The sequence below is a fragment of the Lethenteron reissneri genome, chromosome 37, assembly GCF_015708825.2.
Source record: "Lethenteron reissneri isolate LAM-NWPU_2019-01 chromosome 37, ASM1570882v1, whole genome shotgun sequence".
NCBI classification, from domain to species: domain Eukaryota; kingdom Metazoa; phylum Chordata; class Hyperoartia; order Petromyzontiformes; family Petromyzontidae; genus Lethenteron; species Lethenteron reissneri.
Window position 1 is genome coordinate 13,565,971 of NC_083815.1, and position 19,247 is coordinate 13,585,217.

General features: G+C 44.1%; 1 protein-coding gene across 2 annotated transcripts in view; it reads right to left on the minus strand.

Moving 5' to 3' along the window:
• LOC133351355 (CD109 antigen-like) overlaps window positions 1–10,009 on the minus strand; it is a 92,389-nt gene extending 82,380 nt beyond the window's left edge. Inside the window, exons 1-3 of one of the 2 annotated variants that reach the window (XM_061566489.1) lie at window positions 9,956–10,009; window positions 9,351–9,415; window positions 7,764–7,933 (exon numbers count right to left, since the gene is read on the minus strand). In XM_061566489.1, coding sequence (XP_061422473.1) covers window positions 7,764–7,933; window positions 9,351–9,394 — 214 coding nt within the window. In that variant the 5' untranslated portion in view covers window positions 9,395–9,415; window positions 9,956–10,009. Of the gene's footprint in view, window positions 1–7,763; window positions 7,934–9,350; window positions 9,416–9,919 lie in introns of both variants that reach the window. The other variant, XM_061566490.1, reaches the window with a different exon arrangement.
• Between the last annotated feature and the right edge of the window lie 9,238 nt (window positions 10,010–19,247).

Consider the following 19,247-nt stretch of genomic DNA (forward strand, 5'->3'; position numbering starts at 1 on the left):
TATTTGTGCAGTGTACATTATAGACTGTCAGTACACTCATCCAGCGTAATAACTATTTGTGCAGTCTACATTATAGACTGCCAGTACACTCACCCAGCTTAATAACTATTTGTGCAGTCTTCATTATAGACTGCCAGTACACTAGCTCAGCTTAATAACCAGGCTACAGTCTACATTATAGACTGCCAGTACACTCAATCAGCTTAATAACCAGGCTACAGTCTACATTATAGACTGCCAGTACACTCACTCAGCTTAATAACCAGGCTACAGTCTACATTATTGACTGCCAGTACACTCACCCAGCTTAATAACTATTTCTACTGTCTACATTTAAACAACTCTATAACCATACTAATAGGGTTTTTCCCCTTTTTTCTGGCAACAAAACTGACACCTTTTTGCAAGGAATCATGCTTACATTAACCACAATACTTGCAGTCAAATGCAAACAAAAAACAATACTCTGATAATTTATGCATTGTCCTTGAAACTGATTGGTCCACACCAGAGACAGCTTTCTTTAGAGCCTAGTCTCATACGGTGTTCGACTTGATGACGCCAAAAGGCGCACAGTTCAAAGACAACGCACTATCAGAGTAATGAGAGCTCGGGGTGAGCAGCTACATCATGGGACCTCCTTTGCCAGTACCAAAATATACTAATAGGGTTTTTCTCCTTTTTCTGGCAACAAAACTGACACCTTTTTGCAAGGAATCATGCTTACATTATAACCAACTTGTAGTAACGGGAATTGGCCGATTCTAAAGGAATCTACAATCTTCGATTCCTTTACGCGATTCAAAGAATCGATTCTTGGCGCGCTTGGGTTTAATTTTTAATTGCTTCAGAAGATTTGAAATGTATTTTTCCCCCGGGCAACGCTGGGTATATCGACTCTATAGCACAAAGTCCTCGCCTGACAAGAGTGGGGTGTCGAGGCCTAGTACCGTGCAGAGCCTCCGGCCTCGCCAATCACCACTCACCCTCACTGGTCACCCTCACTGCTCACCCTCACCGTTCAGCACTCACCCTCACCACTCACCCTCACCAATGAAAAGACAAATGTGTAAAAAAAAATGTAAACCCGACTGAGCAAGAATCGATTCTCTGAATCGCGCAAAAGAATCAAAGGTTGTAGACTCCTTTAGAATCGGCCGATTCCCGTTTACTATAAGTTGGTTATAGAATTGATATAAACTGCTACGAATGGGGCAAAAATATAATTAAAAACTCCTGAAAACTTTAAAACATAACATACCAATGAAAATAAAACTCTGTAATCAAAAATGGAAACCTCCTACGCGCCAGGAATCGATTCTTTGAATCGCGCAAAGGAATCATTGAAGGTTGTAGATTACAGAGAATCGCCCTATTCCCGATTTAAAAACTATATGTCGCAAAGTTTGCTTAACATTTCCAACAGACACACACATTCACACATTTAGCTTTTACATTTAACATACAAAACGTCAGCATGTACTGCTGTCATCATAGGCAAAAATATATACACCCTCACCACTCTCCCTCACCACTCTCCCTCACTCACCATCACCATTCACCCTCAACACTCTCCCTCACCACTCACTATCACTCACCACTCACTATCACTGACCACTCACCCTCACCACTCACACTCACCCTCACCACTTACCCTCACAAATCACCCTCACCACTATTCCTCACTACTCACCCTCACCACTCTCTCTCACCACTCACCCTCACCACCACCACTCACCCATACCACTCATGCTCACCACTCACCCTCACTACTCACCCTCACTACTCACCACTCACCCTCACCGCTCACCCTCACTAATCACCCTAACCACTCACCCTCACCACTCATTCCCACCACTCATCTTCACCACTCACCCCTCACCACTCACCCTCACCACTCACCACTCATTCCCACCACTCTTCCTCACCACTCACCCTTACTACTCAACCTCACCACTCACCCTCACCACTACTCACCACTCACCCTCACCTTAACCACTCACCCTCACCACTCACCATCACTGTGGTGGTGGTACCTGCTATGATGACAGTAGTACTAGCTGACGTTTTGTATGTTAAATGTCAAAAGCTAAATTAGTGAATGTGTGTGTCTGTTCGAAATGTTAAGCATACTTGGCGACACGTAAGTAAGTTTTTAAAACGGGAATAGGGTGAGTGGTGGAAGTGAGGGTGAGCGTGACTGGTGAGGGTGAGTGGTGAGGGAGAGTGGTGAGGGAGAGTGCTAGGGTGAATGGTGAGGGTGAGTGGTGAGGGTGAATAGTGAGTGGTGAGGGTGAGTGGTAAGTGCTGAGGGTGAGTGGTGATTGGTGATGGTGAGTGGTGAGGGTGAGAGGGGAGGGTGAGCGGCGGTTGTGAGTGGTGACTAGTGAGGGGTGAGTGGTGAGGGTGAGCGTGAGTGGTGAGGGTGAGATTGAGTGGTGAGCGGTGAGGGTGAGCAGTGAGGGTGAGTGATGATTGGTGAGGGTGAGTGGTGAGGGTGAGTGGTGAGGGTGAGTGGTGAGAGTGAGTGGTGAGTGACGGTTGTGAGTGGTGATTAGTGAGTGGTGAGGGTGAGTGGTGAGGGTGAGTGGTGAGCATGAGTGGTGAGGGTGAGTGGTAAGCGTGAGTGGTGAGGGTGAGTGGTGATTGTTGAGGGTGTGATTTGTGAGGATGAGTGGTGAGTAGTGAGGGTGAGTGGTGAGGGTGAGTGGTGAGGGTGAGTGGCGGTTTTGAGTGGTGATTAGTGAGGGGTGAGTGGTGAGGGTGAGCGTGAGTGGTGAGTGGTGAGGGTGAGTGGTGAGGGTGAGTGGTGAGGGTGAGCAGTGAGCAGTGAGGGTGAGTGGTGATTGGTGAGGGTGTGATTGGTGAGGATGAGTGGTGAGAGTGAGTGGTGAGGGTTAGTGGTGAGGGTGAGTGGCGGTTGTGAGTGGTGATTAGTGAGTGGTAAGGGTGAGTGGTAATGGTGAGTGGTGAGCGTGAGTGGTGAGGGTGAGTTGTGAGGGTGAGTGGTGAGGGTGAGTGGTGAGAGTGAGTGGTGAGGGTGAGTGGTTAGGGTGAGTGGTGAGGGTGAGTGGCGGTTGTGAGTGGTGATTAGTGAGTGGTGAGGGTGAGTGGTGAGCGTGAGTGGTGAGGGGTGAGTGGTGAGTGATGAGTGGTGAGGGTGAGTGGTGAGGGGTGAGAGAGTGGTTAGTGGTGAGGGTGAGGGTGAGTGGTGAGGTTGAGTGGTGAGGGTTAGTGGAGAGTGGTGAGGGTGAGTGGTGATTGGTCAGTGGTGATTGGTGAGGATGAGTGGTGAGTAGTGAGGGTGAGTGGTGAGCGTGAGTGGTGGTTGTGACGGTGAGTTGTGAGTGTTGAGGGTGAGTGGTGAGGGTGAGTGGTGAGCGTGAGTTGTGAGGGTGAGTGGTGAGTGGTGAGTGATGAGTGGTGAGGGTGAGTGGTGAGGGGTGAGAGAGTGGTTAGTGGTGAGGGTGAGTGGTGAGGGAGAGTGGTGAGGTTGAGTGGTGAGGGTTAGTGGAGAGTGGTGAGTGGTGATTGGTCAGTGGTGATTGGTGAGGATGTGTGATGAGTAGTGAGGGTGAGTGGTGAGCATGAGTGGTGGTTGTGACGGTGAGTGGTGAGTGGTGAGGGTGAGTGGTGAGGGTGAGTGGTGAGGCTGAATGGTGAGTTGAATGGTGAGAGTGAGTGGTGAGGGAGAGTGGGGAGTGGTGAGGGTGAGTGGTGAGGGTGAGTGGTGAGGGAGAGTGGTGAGGGTTAGTGGTGAGTGGTGAGGGTGAGTGGTGATTGGTGAATGGTGAGGGTGAGTGGTAAGGGTGAGTGGTAAGGGAGATTGGTGAGTGGTGAGTTGTGAGGGTGAATGGTGAGGGTGAGTGGTGAGTAGTAAGTGGTGAGTGGTGAGTGGTGAGGGCAAGTGGTGAGGGTGAGTGGTGAGGGTGAGTGGTGAGTACAGTCAATATGCACTGCTGTAATCATAGCAGGTACCACCACCACACTATGTACTGCTCTCATCAGAGCAGGTACCACCACCACCACCACAGTATGTACTGATGTCATCATCGCAGGTACCACCACACTCGGTATGCACTGCTGTAATCATAGCAGGTATCACCACAGCGGTATGCACTGCTGTAATCATAGCAGGTACCACCAGTCAGTATGCACAGCTGTAATCATAGCAGGTACCACCACAATATGCACTGCTGTAATCATAGCAGGTACCACCACAATATGCACTACTGTAATCATAGCAGGTACCACCACAATATGCACTACTGTAATCATAGCAGGTACCACCACAATATTCACTGCTGTAATCATAGCAGGTACCAACACAGTATGTACTGCTGTAATAATAGCAGGTTCCACCAGTCAGTATGCACTGCTGTAGTGATAGCAGGTACCACCTCAGTCGGTATACACTGCTGTATTGATAGTAGATACTGCTATCGAGTTGGTAGATACTGCTATATAGAGTTAGTAGATATTAAAACAGTCAGTATATACCACTACAGTCAGTCAATACTGCTACAGTCAGTATATACTACTATACAGTCAGTACATACTACCACGGTGAGTAGCTACTAGAGTCAGTAGATACTATTATAGAGTGAGTAGATACTGCTATAGAGTTAGTAGTTACTACTATAGTCAGTGGATACTATTATAGAGTCAGCAGATACTATACAGTTAGTCGTTATGACTATATAGTCGGTAGATACTACTGTAGGCCCAGTAAATACTACTATGGTCAGTAGTTACTACAGTCACTAAATACCACTACACAGTCAGTAGCTACTACTGGCTCAGTAGATACTACGGTACAGTCAGTAGGTACTACTACAGAGTCAATAGATACCACTTCCTCTGTTGTATGTAAGGTGTGTAGGTATATATAACTACGAGGGGTAAATATATTTTTTGAGGGGGGGGTCCACAATTTTCGGAAACCTTTTACATCAACTATTTACCCCACATTTTCGACAACTTTTTGGACTTGTGCAAGCCTCTTATATATTTGTTGGTATAGAAATGTACAAACGGCCCACCGGGCTTTGACAATACCTTAATATCTGTGTATATATATGTAAGGTTTTTAAGAAATATATTTTTCACCCGGGCAACGCCGGGTACTTCTGCTAGTAGTAAATAAATAAATAAAGAGAAATCGCACCATATCGATAATTGGACCACTTTAAAGGTGACGGACGAAAAAACGGAAATGCCTATTCCCATCGCGGGGCACGGGACGTGCCTCCCGGCAAAAAATTTTCGTCCTAAACCCCACGGCCCGAGCACCAAATCCCTCGCAAGCGAGCGTACACAGACAGACAGATGGACAGACGGACAGACAGACAGACAAAAAGTGACGTTTATAGGTAAGAAGAAAGATAAGGCAGCTAAAGTTGCCTCTTAGAATAGAGTAATCTTGTTGGGTTACTTTAATGCCTGATTGGATCATGACAGAGGCAGAGTGATTGGTAGGCTGCTAGGCTTTTATACAACCAATGGGCTTGTAATCAACAACTCACTGTTCCAGCATCAGCACATGCATATAACATCATGGATGCATGCCAGTTTCAAGCAAGAACATCTGCTGGACTATAAAGTTACCGAACAGTGAAAGCGAGCCCATGTCCTTGATACTAGAAACTACCATGGAGCTGATTTGCCCACTGACCATCGGCTGGTCATCTGTAAGATGTGCCTGCCATACTTCCATTGCGGTGGTGGGCATGCCTCTTTGACACAATTCAAAAACCACAACAACCTGGTCTAAGCTACTTTATGAAGGTTGCAAGTAAACATATTATTATCGCTTGCAGGTGAGATTGGCATCGTCTTCCCCCCCTCCACCTCATGTGGCTCATGCAGCGGCAATGGCTGCATTGCGTACGCGGTCCAAACTTCCCCAGATGCCCTGGATGACAAAGGATGTATTCCAGTTATTTACAACGTCCCACTTCTGAGAATGAGGTTGCTTAGCACAGCCTTCGCTCGGAGGTTCAGAGAGACGTGAATAGTGATCGTGAGTTGGTGATGAGATGGAAACTGTCTCAATAAAGCTCAATCATAAATCACTCATCTTTAATTCCATAAAAAAGTAACTTGCAGAACCACACCTGTTACCATCCATAAAGGAAACAATGTTGATCTGATCTCGGACCCCCAGGGACAGGCTATGGTGTTTGCTGAGCGTTTGTGAGGTTTCGAGGGAGGGAAAATCCCTTAGCCCAGATAACACCATGAAGCAAGGTGGAGTTGACTTTGCTGAGACCTTGCATGACATCATTACAACTTTCTGGCAAAGGACAGGTTCTGCAGAATTGTAAGGATGCCCAGGTGGTCCCTATTTCCAATAAAGGGGAACATACTGGTTGCAACAACTACCAGGGCATCACCTTCCTCAGAGTGTTGGGAGTGGTCCTGGCAAGGATAATTTCACATCGCCTTGCCAAGCATGCTGAAGAGAATGTTGTGGACACACAATGTGGTTTCAAACCGAGGAGGTCCTGCATGGATACCATCTTCTCTGTATATCTGCTACAGCAGTGGTTGGTATCGGGAATATCAACAAGACATACATGTCTGCTTAATTGACCTGGTCAAGTCCTTTGATACCATCAATAGGTTATGGCTCTGAGATATTATTAATACTTTCGGCGTCCCGTACTCTGTGAATGGCTGTAATTCGTAGATATTTCCTGTTAAACTTGGAGTTCGACAGGAATGTCCTTTGGCCTCTACACTATTTAAACATTTCTTTGGCCACGTAGTTTAAAACACTATCCATGGCTGTAGCAGAGACATTTCCATCTAATAAAGATGCAATGGGGGCCTGATAAATGCCCTCCTCTTTGTTAACCATGGTATGTACGCTGATGACTATACATGCCGAGCCGCATGCCTAAGGAGCATATTCTTTGCTAGTTAGAGGGGGCTAAATGGGCATGGTACAGGCTATAAAACAGATGGGCTAATAACGTCCAAAATTATATGGAGCTGATTGAACTTGCCGATGACTGGTACCAGTGGTGTCAAGTTCGACCTGTTGAGGTTCGTGAACGACACAACTGAGCAGCTGGAGTCAGTCGTCCTTCGACAACAGTGGAGTGCAGAGGAGTGCACCTCATAACAATGAGCAGAACACTGTGCGACTAAAACACAGTGAGTTTAAAACCTCTTATGGATAAAACAGTGAGTTGACAAAGTGGACAGCATTGGTGGTGCATCTTCCAGTCACCTCAGTGAGTCCATCCATAACCCCTGGATCTGAACCTTGACTTTCCAGTTAGCCTAATACACTTCACATGGCCTCAAGGTGCACTTAGCCTGTCGCAAGCACGGTGGTGATGTCACCACTGCTTAGTTGAGAATAGCGATTGTCATTCATTCAGGGGCACAAATAAAGCAGTGTTGGGGTACTTTGCTTTGCCAAATTGAATGTCTAGTTTGAATCCAGAATTTAGTGGAGACAGACCAGCATTTTTAAGTAGGTGAAAAGGAACTAACATTTAAACGGAGCGCACAGGCATTCACAAACTTGGAAGTACTGAATCGGGTGCTCAGGTTGTGCATTCCTGGAGGGCTGGATTTGACTATCCCTTGGTTCAACATGTGGGCTGTTGCACAATTAAATTGTTTTTAAACACATACAACAGTTACGTTCGAGTTAAATCGCTCCTTTACATTTTACGGAACCGGACTGCATTTTTGTTCTGCCGACTGGACTTTGCTCCCAACACCCCCACACACACCCAAGCTCTTACCCACACTCAGGTTGTCAAGTTCTTTCTTGATACCACGTGACGCGATGTCGAAGGTCACATTGACGAGGGTCTCATTACCAGGTCCTGGCAATAGTGAGAAGCCCATGGCAAAATCTGACCTCGTCCGTGCATCCCCATACCAATGCGGAAAGGTCGCAAGGTATGTGGCGCTGGTAGGTGAAGGCATACAGAGCATGTGTATTAGCCTCACTACAGTAAACAAATATGCATACATGCTGGGTGAATAAATATAACATTCAAACACAGATTCCAAAACTTAATGCACTTAAAAGTAACTGTGAATGTGTCGTTAATATTCCTGGCTGAAAGCAAGTGGAATGGCAGTAACAAAAAAAGTGTAATGTGCATACGATATAGATGTGTTATTTTGCAATCACACATAAAACATACAAATCTGTAAAAATGTACATGCCCAAGAGGTCTTTTTTTCATGTAGTAGCTAGGTAATTCACATTGTAGGTCGCTAATTGGAGTTGTGAAGCAGTTTTGGTCATCATTCCACTTTTTAAAACATTACATAAAGAATTAACATGAAATTTAATAATAATTCAAATTTATGATGCACATTCCATCCTAGGATCCCAATTGAAATCCATGAAGATAGGAAACAAAAACAGAACCAGGGCAACCTACCAAACCATTATAATGTTTTCTTAAAATTGGATTGGAGAAACTAAGGGATAAAGATGAAATTAGCAAATATGAACTGTTCCAGATTTGCTGATACTCTATAGCCATTGGATCATTCAATGAAATTTTACTTTCGGATATTTAATAATAAATTAATAAGAGGGCCACTAAGTTTTGAGCCAATAAAAGATCATGTTCAACATATCGAACCATGGACAGAACAATACAAACAACATTGTATGTGTTTGCTGTGAGAATTGTTTGTGAGTGCAGACATCGATAAGTACTTGTGTTCATTCAAAAACAGATGGGCAACAAATTTACTTTACAATTACAAAATAGGATGGCAAGATAATAACATTTTATGGACTCATAAAATACCAATTTTCTTTTACATTTTTAAAGAACCTCAACACATCAGATACTATTTAAATGTAATATTCCCAGCACTGCTTAATAGTACTACTATATTTAGCAGAATGCACCACTCCTTTTTAACCCACTGCTGGATGAAGACCTCCCCATGGGGTGTCAGTCATGAGGCTATCTGACCATACTTAACCACAATGGACACTGTCGGTTGGTGAATGGGTGACCCAGAATGGGTTCATAAAACACTCACCAGTAATAATAGGCCGGGATTCATACTCAAGTAACTAGGTTCATAACAAAGTGCAGTAACTACTGAATTACGGTTATCTCTTCAGTACTGCTTGTAAATGTTAAATATTTTAGGGAAAATACATTTTAAACATAAAAACATAGCAAATCATGACCGTCTTTAAAATGTTAATGCTTTCAACAATTTTTAGTGGAAAAGTTATGTTAACCAGGATATTCATGTGGCACATTGTTTGAGAATCTTTTTTTTGTCTACTCACAGATTCGCTAACATTTTATTTGGATTAAATATATGTTCCAACTTAAAGCACTTACCTTTGAGCAACAGTGGCTGTCAGCAACAGAATAAAGAGCTTCATCTTGCATGCATGCACAAGATCCTACAACAACAGGAGTAAATAAGCTGAGGAACAGAATAATATTTCACTTACATTTTAAACTATTTTCTGATCGTATTTTATTTTCAGCAATAGAAGCCAGTGTGAATTGGGGGGGAGTGAAGTTGCCTATAATGGATTAGGTATTGTGTCCTTTGCATTAGGTTTTGTGAACATTATTTGCTGATATGCAGCTGGTTATAACATTTCGTAGCCTGGATGTCATTAGACACCTCTATTAGACACCTCTCTTAGACTCTTCTATTAGACACTTCTATTCAGCCACATAGCGTTGGGGGGCTGAAGGGCACCAAGCGCCCCTGCTGAACGCTCGGTCCATTCAGCAATGGGCAGCTATTCACCACGTACATAGGGGTGATGGCTCGATAAATGCATGATAGACAAACTAAAATCATATGTTAATCATTCTATGTCTTGTTAAAGATGTGTTCAACAGTCGTTGTTCCCCGCCTCCCCCCAATCTATCAAGTGTGTGTATGCCCATACATTACAGGGTTGCCTCTATAGCTTAGTGAAATTAACCTTGGATCCTGGTCTTTAGTTTCTGCAGTCAGAGGAGCAGTGAATGAATCACGGCACTGAGCATCTCCGGTGCCACTTCTTTCGTCTTTATATAGCGGCTCCTGAATGAGAAAGAATAGACCCTGTTGGCTTACCAGCTCACGCGATTGCACAAGTTTAGATTGCACAGATTGTTTACTCACATATTTGTTATGCAAATTAGTGCTGATGCAAACTTTTGTAGGATGGCAGGAAGAACATACAATGAAATATGTTGGTTTTTAGATTTTTTTTTAATAAACATAGAATTAATTATATATGGGCCACATTTACTATTTCTTGTTCTTTAAGAACAGAAATAAAATTATTGTAAAAACCAGTTTCATGTAAACATATGAATCACTTGTATTATAGTTTTGACAGAGTAACTCACCTTCCAAAGTAATGTATTTTTATAGCAATATCTAATAAGTGTGGGATACTTAGTCACCACGATATGGAAAGCAAATTTCCACATATCTCAGGTCCTTCAATAAATATAGAACATATTTAGAGGTCTATTAAAATGCACAGTATTGTGTGTGTATTTTTATTCTGTAGATAGCTCATGCAATATTATTGAAATTATCATCAACATATTCACAATTATGTGGATGAAAAAGCAGTGAACGGTATTAATTATAATTAATTGCTAAGCAAATGATTTATAGCTATAGAAAACGTACATTGTATTTTATGAATATAACATTTACTATTCATATTTTAGCTGGTTAAGCTCTTTCTTAACATTCTGCATTGGTACCTAGGAAACAAGAGAAGTTTTGCACTTCACATATGTATTTGTATTGCACGTGTACTCACACGAACAAAGATATTTGCTTTCTATGCCATGGTTGCTGCAGCTACTGTATGAATGTAGGTATTTCAATGCCCATGTACAATAAAGGTTGCATCAGGACAAATGCATGACTACTTGTCAATACGTATAGTTGCTGGGTGCTTACTTCATTATTAAAATACCTTTCACGACTATGGAAACAAGGTCAGTTTGTAACAAAAAATACAAGGTGACTTTAAAACCATTAAAACAAGCCAATACCCTTGAAAGTCTACCTGAATGTAAATAAGACAAATTCATAACTTTATAATCACGAACTCTGCAACAGCTTACGTTGTCCATTACCACTCTCTGCAGCTCAACACTTGAAAATGGTTCCTCATAAACGTATCTCGATGTCTGACTCGTTTCCGGTCTCAACTTAAAATTTGTAACTAAAGGTTTGAATAAAAAAATAAGAATCAATATGGGATATTAGTATAGAATAAAATATTGTTTCTCATCTTCTACATGAAAACATTGAATGACCACTACCTTTATGCTTCTCAGAGGCTATGCTGACATCAAACATAAATCACCTCATAAAACCACTGGATTTACCAAATACTATTTTTCGTCTGCTTCGTGCGTTATCACACAAGGTTACTAATCCACTCCTCACGTGATATTTACTGCTCGACTGGTTATTACTCACTTTAAATTTGGAGGGAGATGCATTCAATCAGGTTTATAATTAATGTATTCCCATATAACTCAGTTACTTACCTATTTAAAGTGTTTATCTAGGACCAAAACCCTTAACTTTTTTTATTCTACACAATAAAAGTACATTCCAGCTAGGGGAGGAATAACATATGGTTCTTAGTTATTCTCTGTACCCCAAGTACCTAGAATTATATTGTTTCAAAAATATCCATGGTTACTTTTTAAGTTGATATTCACTAAGTCACATGGAAGAAGAAGCCAATATATATGTGAACATTACTCGAATAATTAAACTGTGTTTAACTAGAAACAGAATTGAAAGCAAAAAATTGGGACATAGAAAGGGGTGAATTACATACTTTTGAATAGTGGTAATCTTGAGAATAGGTTTTACCATTTTTTCTGGCAACAAAACAGGTGTTAAGATGTTAAAATACCAAACTGAAATCTTTTACAAGGAATCATGTCTGCACTAACCACATTTGTTGTGGTCAGAATGCAAACCAAAAACATACTCTGATAATATATGCATTATATTCTTGGTTCTTTCGGTAAAGTCACGTAGAAGGGAAATAATAAAATAATATAAATATAAAACAATAAAAATTGTCACGACATTTCGACTGCAACACAAGTAATCATCACAGATTTCACACCTGATGATGATTGCTTGTTGCAGTCGAAACGTCGTGAGAATTTTTATTGTTTTATATTTATATTATTTTATTATTTCCCTTCTACGTGACTTTACCGAAAGAACCAAGAATACGAATCCCTGTAGTCACGAAAGCTTTAAATAAATAAAAATATGCATTGTCTTTGAAACGAATTGGTCCACACCAGAGACAGCTTTCTTTCCAGCCTAGTCTCAAACCTTTTGGCGTCCTCTGGTCTAACACCGTTTGAGACTAGGCAAAAGATGTCCCATCAGTGGTAATCTTTTCTATCATAGAGGGAGAGTTCATAACAATGATAGAGTGGCTGATTGCATTTGTCTAAGCATGTCAAAAGTATTCAGCGATAAGCTGGTTTACAAGAATGAACCACAGAAGACCTTGGTGAAAAAAGTTAGTTACAGCAAATCAACCATAACATTGTAGATATTAAGTAGCAAACACAATCTAGGAAAACAACATTCAAAGCATGCACCATTCAAGTAACACTTGCATTTAACACAGAAATCTAACACCAACCAAGGGCACAAACAAAATCGTTAACATCACAAGCAGGTAGAAGATTAGAGACTAACTCTAAGAAATATTAAAATGCCCAAATAAGTTATTTTATTATAAGAATATCACCACCTTAAGTAATGAACTAACTACCATAATAATGGGCAGTGCATTAAATGTATGAGAAAAAGGCTAAAAAGCAAACAGGGAAAACATTGTTTTAAACCAAAAAACTAATGTTGAAGAAAAGTATGCATATAAAAAAGAGACAAATATGCGGAACTGAAGAATGAGTGTATGTAGCGGTAAACCAATTACGAAACGAATGCATAAAGAAATCAGATAAGGAAACATAAACATGTTTAAATATCATAGCAATTGGAGCATAAAATATCGAAAAAGAGATTGATAATTGTCGACTCACAAATAACAGAAAAAATCCTCAACACATTTGTGAATAATGCCTTGAAAATTAGATCCTGGGGGAGAAACATGAACAAGAAAATGCATTCAAGTTTCATATACACTAGCATTGCACATGCACTTACATAGAGAGAGATGTTTGTTTGCTAAGCAAACCATGTACGTGCATAGCACCGCGACAGTTATGTTTAAGGACAATGCAGGGTGAATAGACACAAACCCAAAAAGCGTCAACTCAATACAATTGTTGCCAAGGAAACAAAGGTGACTTACACCATATTAAAACATGTTTCATTACACTGGTAACCAAACATGTATACAAGTACATAGATTACCGTATTTTCCTGCATATAACCCGTGGGGTATACCACTTTTTACAAACCAAACAAGACCCTGCCTAATTATCATATATGGAGGTGCGGGCTATCCCAAAAATATTTTACACGTGTGACATGTCATAACTCGTTTATTTGTTTCATGGTAGGACTATCCAATATGCAACAATTACCTTTGACTAAAGCACTGCTGAATAAACCACTCACACTAAAATTGCACATGTTATCACGTTTAAAATTATTCTAATTGTTTGTACAATGAAACGACAATGTTTGAAGTGGGCACACTTTGTTTACCTGCGACGGGAGAGCTGGGAAAAGAGAGAGGTGGGGGTTGGGGGCGAGGCAATGGCGTACCGTAGTGCGGCTATTGTCTGCGCAGTGCGCAATCTACCAGTGCTAAAACTGTACTTATCTATCTACCAGTTATGTGTTACTTATTTATTGGATATTTACTTTTGTTATGTATTTACTGTTTTAAGTTCACTCGTTTCCGGTTAGTTTGTTTTCTTTGTGCACATTATGATTTTAATGTTAACAATTGATAGTGGAATGTATTACAAATGTAAACTTCGTAATCATTGAGGGTTAAATGTACGGATCAATGAGGAGAACATCTCCAGGAGTACTGTATTGACAATTCCAAGCATAAGAGTTCGCATATTAGAGTGTTATGTTTTTGGTTAAAAATTAAAATTGCTTAACACAGAAGTGTCTGAGTGGTGCCTTCCTAAGTTCATGCGTAATAAACATTATTATGAAAAATGAGAGCCGAGCTTAATCAGCATAGTTACATAACACTTGCAAAACTTAATACAATTCCTTGTATTATTACGATTGATAATACGACCCTAGACAACAAAGCCGAGCCTAATGATCAAAATTGCATACATTAGCATAATCACATACATTTGTATAGATTACAACAATGACACCTCCATAATTAGCATAAATTGTGTGCATAATTATATAAATTAACGTGAATTCTGATAAATACACATTTTTTTATTCTGTTTTTTATTGTATTCTTTTAATTAATTTTTCAAGACCCGACATATACGACACCGAGCACGCTTCCGCTGTCCCACTCTGCTTTCCTGTAAATTGATATTATCTACGTCAATGTGTTGGACTCGTACCGACGCGACAGCTTCTTTGTCTTTCTCGTCTCTTTTATTCACGCATATAGTTCACACCTCCTCCTCGTCATCACTCCATGCCTCTCCGTTCGCTCCAATGCACAACCCGCCATCATCATCACTCCATGACTCTCTGTTCGCTCGCTCCGCTCTGCGACTTCGCTCGCTCTCTCTCTCTCTCCCCCAAGGTCCGTTACTCCGCTGCTACCCTACTCTGTACTCGCTCCGTCTACTGCTACCCTATCTGTATTCTCTCTATCCACTGCTACCCTATCTGTATTCTCTCCTACCCTACTCTGTACTCGCTCCATCCACTGCTACCCTATCTGTATTTTCTCTATCCACTGCTACCATACGCTGTATTCTCTCTATCCACTGCTACCCTATCTGAATTCTCTCTATCCACTGCAACCGTAGGCTGTATTCTCTCTATCCACTGCTACCGTACGCTGTATTCTCTCTATCCACTGCTACCCTATCTGTATTCTCTCTGTCTACCCTTATCGTATCTATTCCTGCTCCCTGCTGCTCCGTCTCTGTCCCGGGCACCAACCACTCCAACTCCGACTCCAACACCAACCAAGACTCCCGTCTCTCCGTTACGCTGTGCCTTTATAACTGAACCAATTAGCCCCAATTAATTATCTCATCCCCCGCTTTGCTACTCGCCCCCAGGCCCCCAGCCTCACGTGACCATGTTATCGCCGTCAGCCCGGCGCCAGTCATCAGCCACTCACCCTCCTGACCAATCACCGGCCTGCGTCTTCAGTTACCCTTAACACCTGTGGTCTCTCTTAATGACCTCGCCCTCAATGGCACACAACAACAACTGTATCCTCAGTTGCCCCCCACTGTACACTGCTCGCTCCCATAGCAACAGAATGCATGGCGCGTGACATTTCAAGTCCTACATCACCACCGCCCCCCCCCCCCCCCCCCCCCCCGTTGAAAAAGTTAGCCGTCCTGGCTAAGCACAACGCATCAAGCGGAAAACACAACATACAACAAAATGTAGACGATCCCCAACTCCCAAAGTTTTAAGAAAAAGTCAATCTTCTTGAGCGGGTTCCCGCAGCCGGTCCGTCACCCCGGCTCAACTGAACAGGGGGCAGGGTATCTCTGTCTGTGGGCGCGGGGCAGCGTCCTGCCCGAAACATGCGCCCATCTTCGTTACACCGGCCATTCCTTGATGAGACCCCAACGTGGCCTCGTGTGTCCCGGGGTGTCCCCTGACTCAAAAATGGCGATCCTGCAGACACACGGGGGGTAGACTGCTGAGGTGCGTCCTCCTGTCGCCGCACAGTACGCTCGTCGGACACATCCAATACAGGCCGTTCCGGGATGGGAGATGACGCATCATAAGGCACCACATATCTTTTCAAGCGCGACGGGTGAATATGCCACAATCGGCGACCGTATCGAATCCTCACACTCTGATCCCGACGAACTTCCACAATCTCAACGGGCCCCTGCCAGGGCCCATGGAATTTCGGTGATGTGCCTACCGGCACCATCGGACAATGTAACCAGGCCTTGTCCCCCACCTGCCATGGCTCACGTGGAGGCTGTGTACCGTGCAGGCGCTCATTAGCCGCCTGCCTTCGTTCCGTATTTCCCAGCGAGGCCTCCCTAGCCTCTTTCATTCGATCCAATGCCTCAAGCATGGGGACAGGCACCGCTGGTGACTTCCCTTTAGATTTCACCCTCAGCCTGACCAAGGCCGGGGCTTCTGGTTCACGACCATACATCAAATAGAAGGGTGAATACCCTGTCGAAGCATGTGGGGCTAATCTTTAAGCGGCCAAGGCTGCCGGGACATCCCAGTCTGTCTGAGTCGAATTAACCTGTTGGCACAACATAGACGTCAATGTTCGATGAAGACGCTCGACCATCCCATCGGTTTGCGGGTGGTATTGGGATGTCTGAATTTTCCTTGTACCCAATGCATCACACACTTCCTTCAATAGGCGGGATGAAAAATTCTTACCCTGATCCGTAAGCAGGTGCTCCGGGGCACCTTTATCAAAAACGTAACCCTGCAGGAAGGCCTCCACGATCGATCCTGCCAATTGGTCCGCTAGCGGCCATGCCATAGGCCACCGAGTGAGGTACTCGACCCCCACAAGCAGGTATTTGTGACCCCGCGGGGTAACGGGGAACGGTCCCAGAATATCAAGGGCTACAATCTCGTTCACCCGCGAAACACGTATCGACTGCAATGGTACCCGATATGGCTGTGCCGGCGCCTTCCGCCATGCGCACTCGTGACAAGCCTTAACATACAAATGAACATCATTCTGTAACCCTGGCCAATAGAAATCGTTACTCAAAGTCAAAGCCGTTTTCTTCTCCCCCAAGTGCATCAATCGCTCGTGCGTGTCGCGAATAAGTTCCCCTCTCAAACATAGTGGTACCACAATACAAAACTTCTGCAAGACAACATCCCATCTGACCAGGAGGTCGTCAACGAGTCGAAGAAAGGCCCGATTATCCGATTGTTTGGAACGAGAGGCCCGAAGCCTCATTTTGGTAAGCGAAGGATCGTCCGCTTGCAAGCGCGCCCAACGATCCCGTGACAATCCCAGCAACCCAGGCTCCTTAGCCGGTGCTTCGTCAACCCGGTCTAAATCGGCTGCAGCGGCAATCGGGACAGCGCATCCGCGTTACCATGACACGTCCCTTTCCTGTGCTGGACCGTGAATGAGTATCCCTGCAGGACCTCAAGCCACCGGGCCATTTGGCCCGAGGGTTGATCGATCCGCAAGGAGTACTGTAGTGCCGCGTGGTCGGTGCAGACCAAAAATTGTCGCCCGTACAAGTATGGTCAATACAGCTGCACAAAGTGTACAATCGCCAACAATTCCCTGCGTGTTACAAAATATCTTTGCTCTGCTGGGGACAGCACACGGCTGCCATACGCGACGACCCTTTCAACTCCGTCAATCGTTTGCGACAATACAACGCCGATGCCCGTATCACTGGCATCGGTGTCCAAAATAAACATTTCCACAAAATTTGGATATCCGAGCGGCGGCGCGTCAGCCAAAGCATCCCGGAGCATCTCAAACGAACGCTGTTCCTTGTCACCCCACAGAAACTTCTTACCCTTAGCAGTCAGCGTGTGCAGCGGCCTCGCAATTGTGGCAAAGTTTTTAACAAATTGACGGTAGTATGACGCAAATCCCACGAAGCTACACACTTCTGACACTGTCTTAGGCACTGGCCATGCACGTACACAACTGGTTTTCTCTGGGTCTGTGGCGACCCCCGCTTGACTGACCACATGCCCCAAGTATTTAACAGATGTTCTCAACAAATGGCATTTTTGGGGTTTAAATTTCAAATTGGCGTCCCGTACCCTGCCAAACACAGCCCGTAGCCGCTGTAAATATCCCTCAAAATCCTTACTGAACACAATGACGTCGTCAAGGTATATCAAACATGACTCCCACTGCAATCCAGACAATACAAGTTTCATCAATCTTTGAAAGGTGGCTGGCGTGGAGTGCAGCCCCATCGGTAGTACGTTAAATTGGAACAACCCTTGCGGCGTGCGGAAGGCCGTCTTCGGTTTAGATTCCTCGTCCAAGGGCAATTGCCAAAAGCCAGACAAAAGATCCAAAGTGGAAAAAAACTTCGCACCGGACAATGCGTCCAATGAGTCGTCAATGCGCGGGAGCGGGTATGCATTCGCCACCGAAACCTTATTCAATTTGCGGTAATCCACACAAAATCGTAGAGAACCATCTCGTTTTTTAACCAATACGATCGGAGCCCCCCATGGGCTGGAAGAAGGGGAGACGATATTCTGTTGCAACATCTCGTCAACCGTTTTCCGAATGCAATCCTTCTCCAGCGGGCTCACACGGTGAGGATTTAATCGAATTGGGGGTGCATCCCTAGTATCAATGTGATGTCGCAATAAGGTCGTGTGACCGACATCAAACTTTCCTGAGCTAAAAACGTCCCTGCATTCCCAAAGCAACTCCCTTAGACGCGTCCGCTGCTCGGGTGTCAAATCGTCGTTGCATTCATACAAATCGCGAAACCAGCTTGGTTCCTCCTCCTCCCGTGGCAGCGTGTCTCCTTCCACAGCTGCCAAGCACACATCCCCTTCCGAACCCCGCGCGACCGATGCGTGCGCCAACATAGTCCCCTCTTGAATAATGACCGGCTTGTGCCCCGTGTTCACAATCTGGATGAATGGTTCGGCCGTCGCCGGCACCATCGTTAAAGCACCCACCAAAGAGGGCGTTCGTGACACGGCATTCGAGGGTGACAACAGAATGCCTTCCTCCAAGTTACCCACTGACAGCCCTTTTTTCAACCTTAATGGCACAAGCATCTGCGTCGCAGGCGGAATGCGCACCATGCGGCTAACCACCGCCTGAATCACAGCGTTGACACAAGCAAATTTAGATGGAGTTCCCAAAAATTTAAGGCACTTCCCCGATGGCAATTCCAATCGTCCCTTCTCAATCGAAATCTTAATTGGCATCTTTTGCAAAAAATCCGTGCCCAACAAACAAGGTACAGCCAAAACAGTCGAAACCAAAATGTATCCTGTTACGCACACCTCCCCGACTTTTATCGTTGCAAGTACGCGACCCAAAATTCCCAAACTGCCCCCATTTGCCACTATACATGGGCCATCCACTGGTTCCAAAACATGGGGCGAGGTGTAGGATACGGCCGCGTATT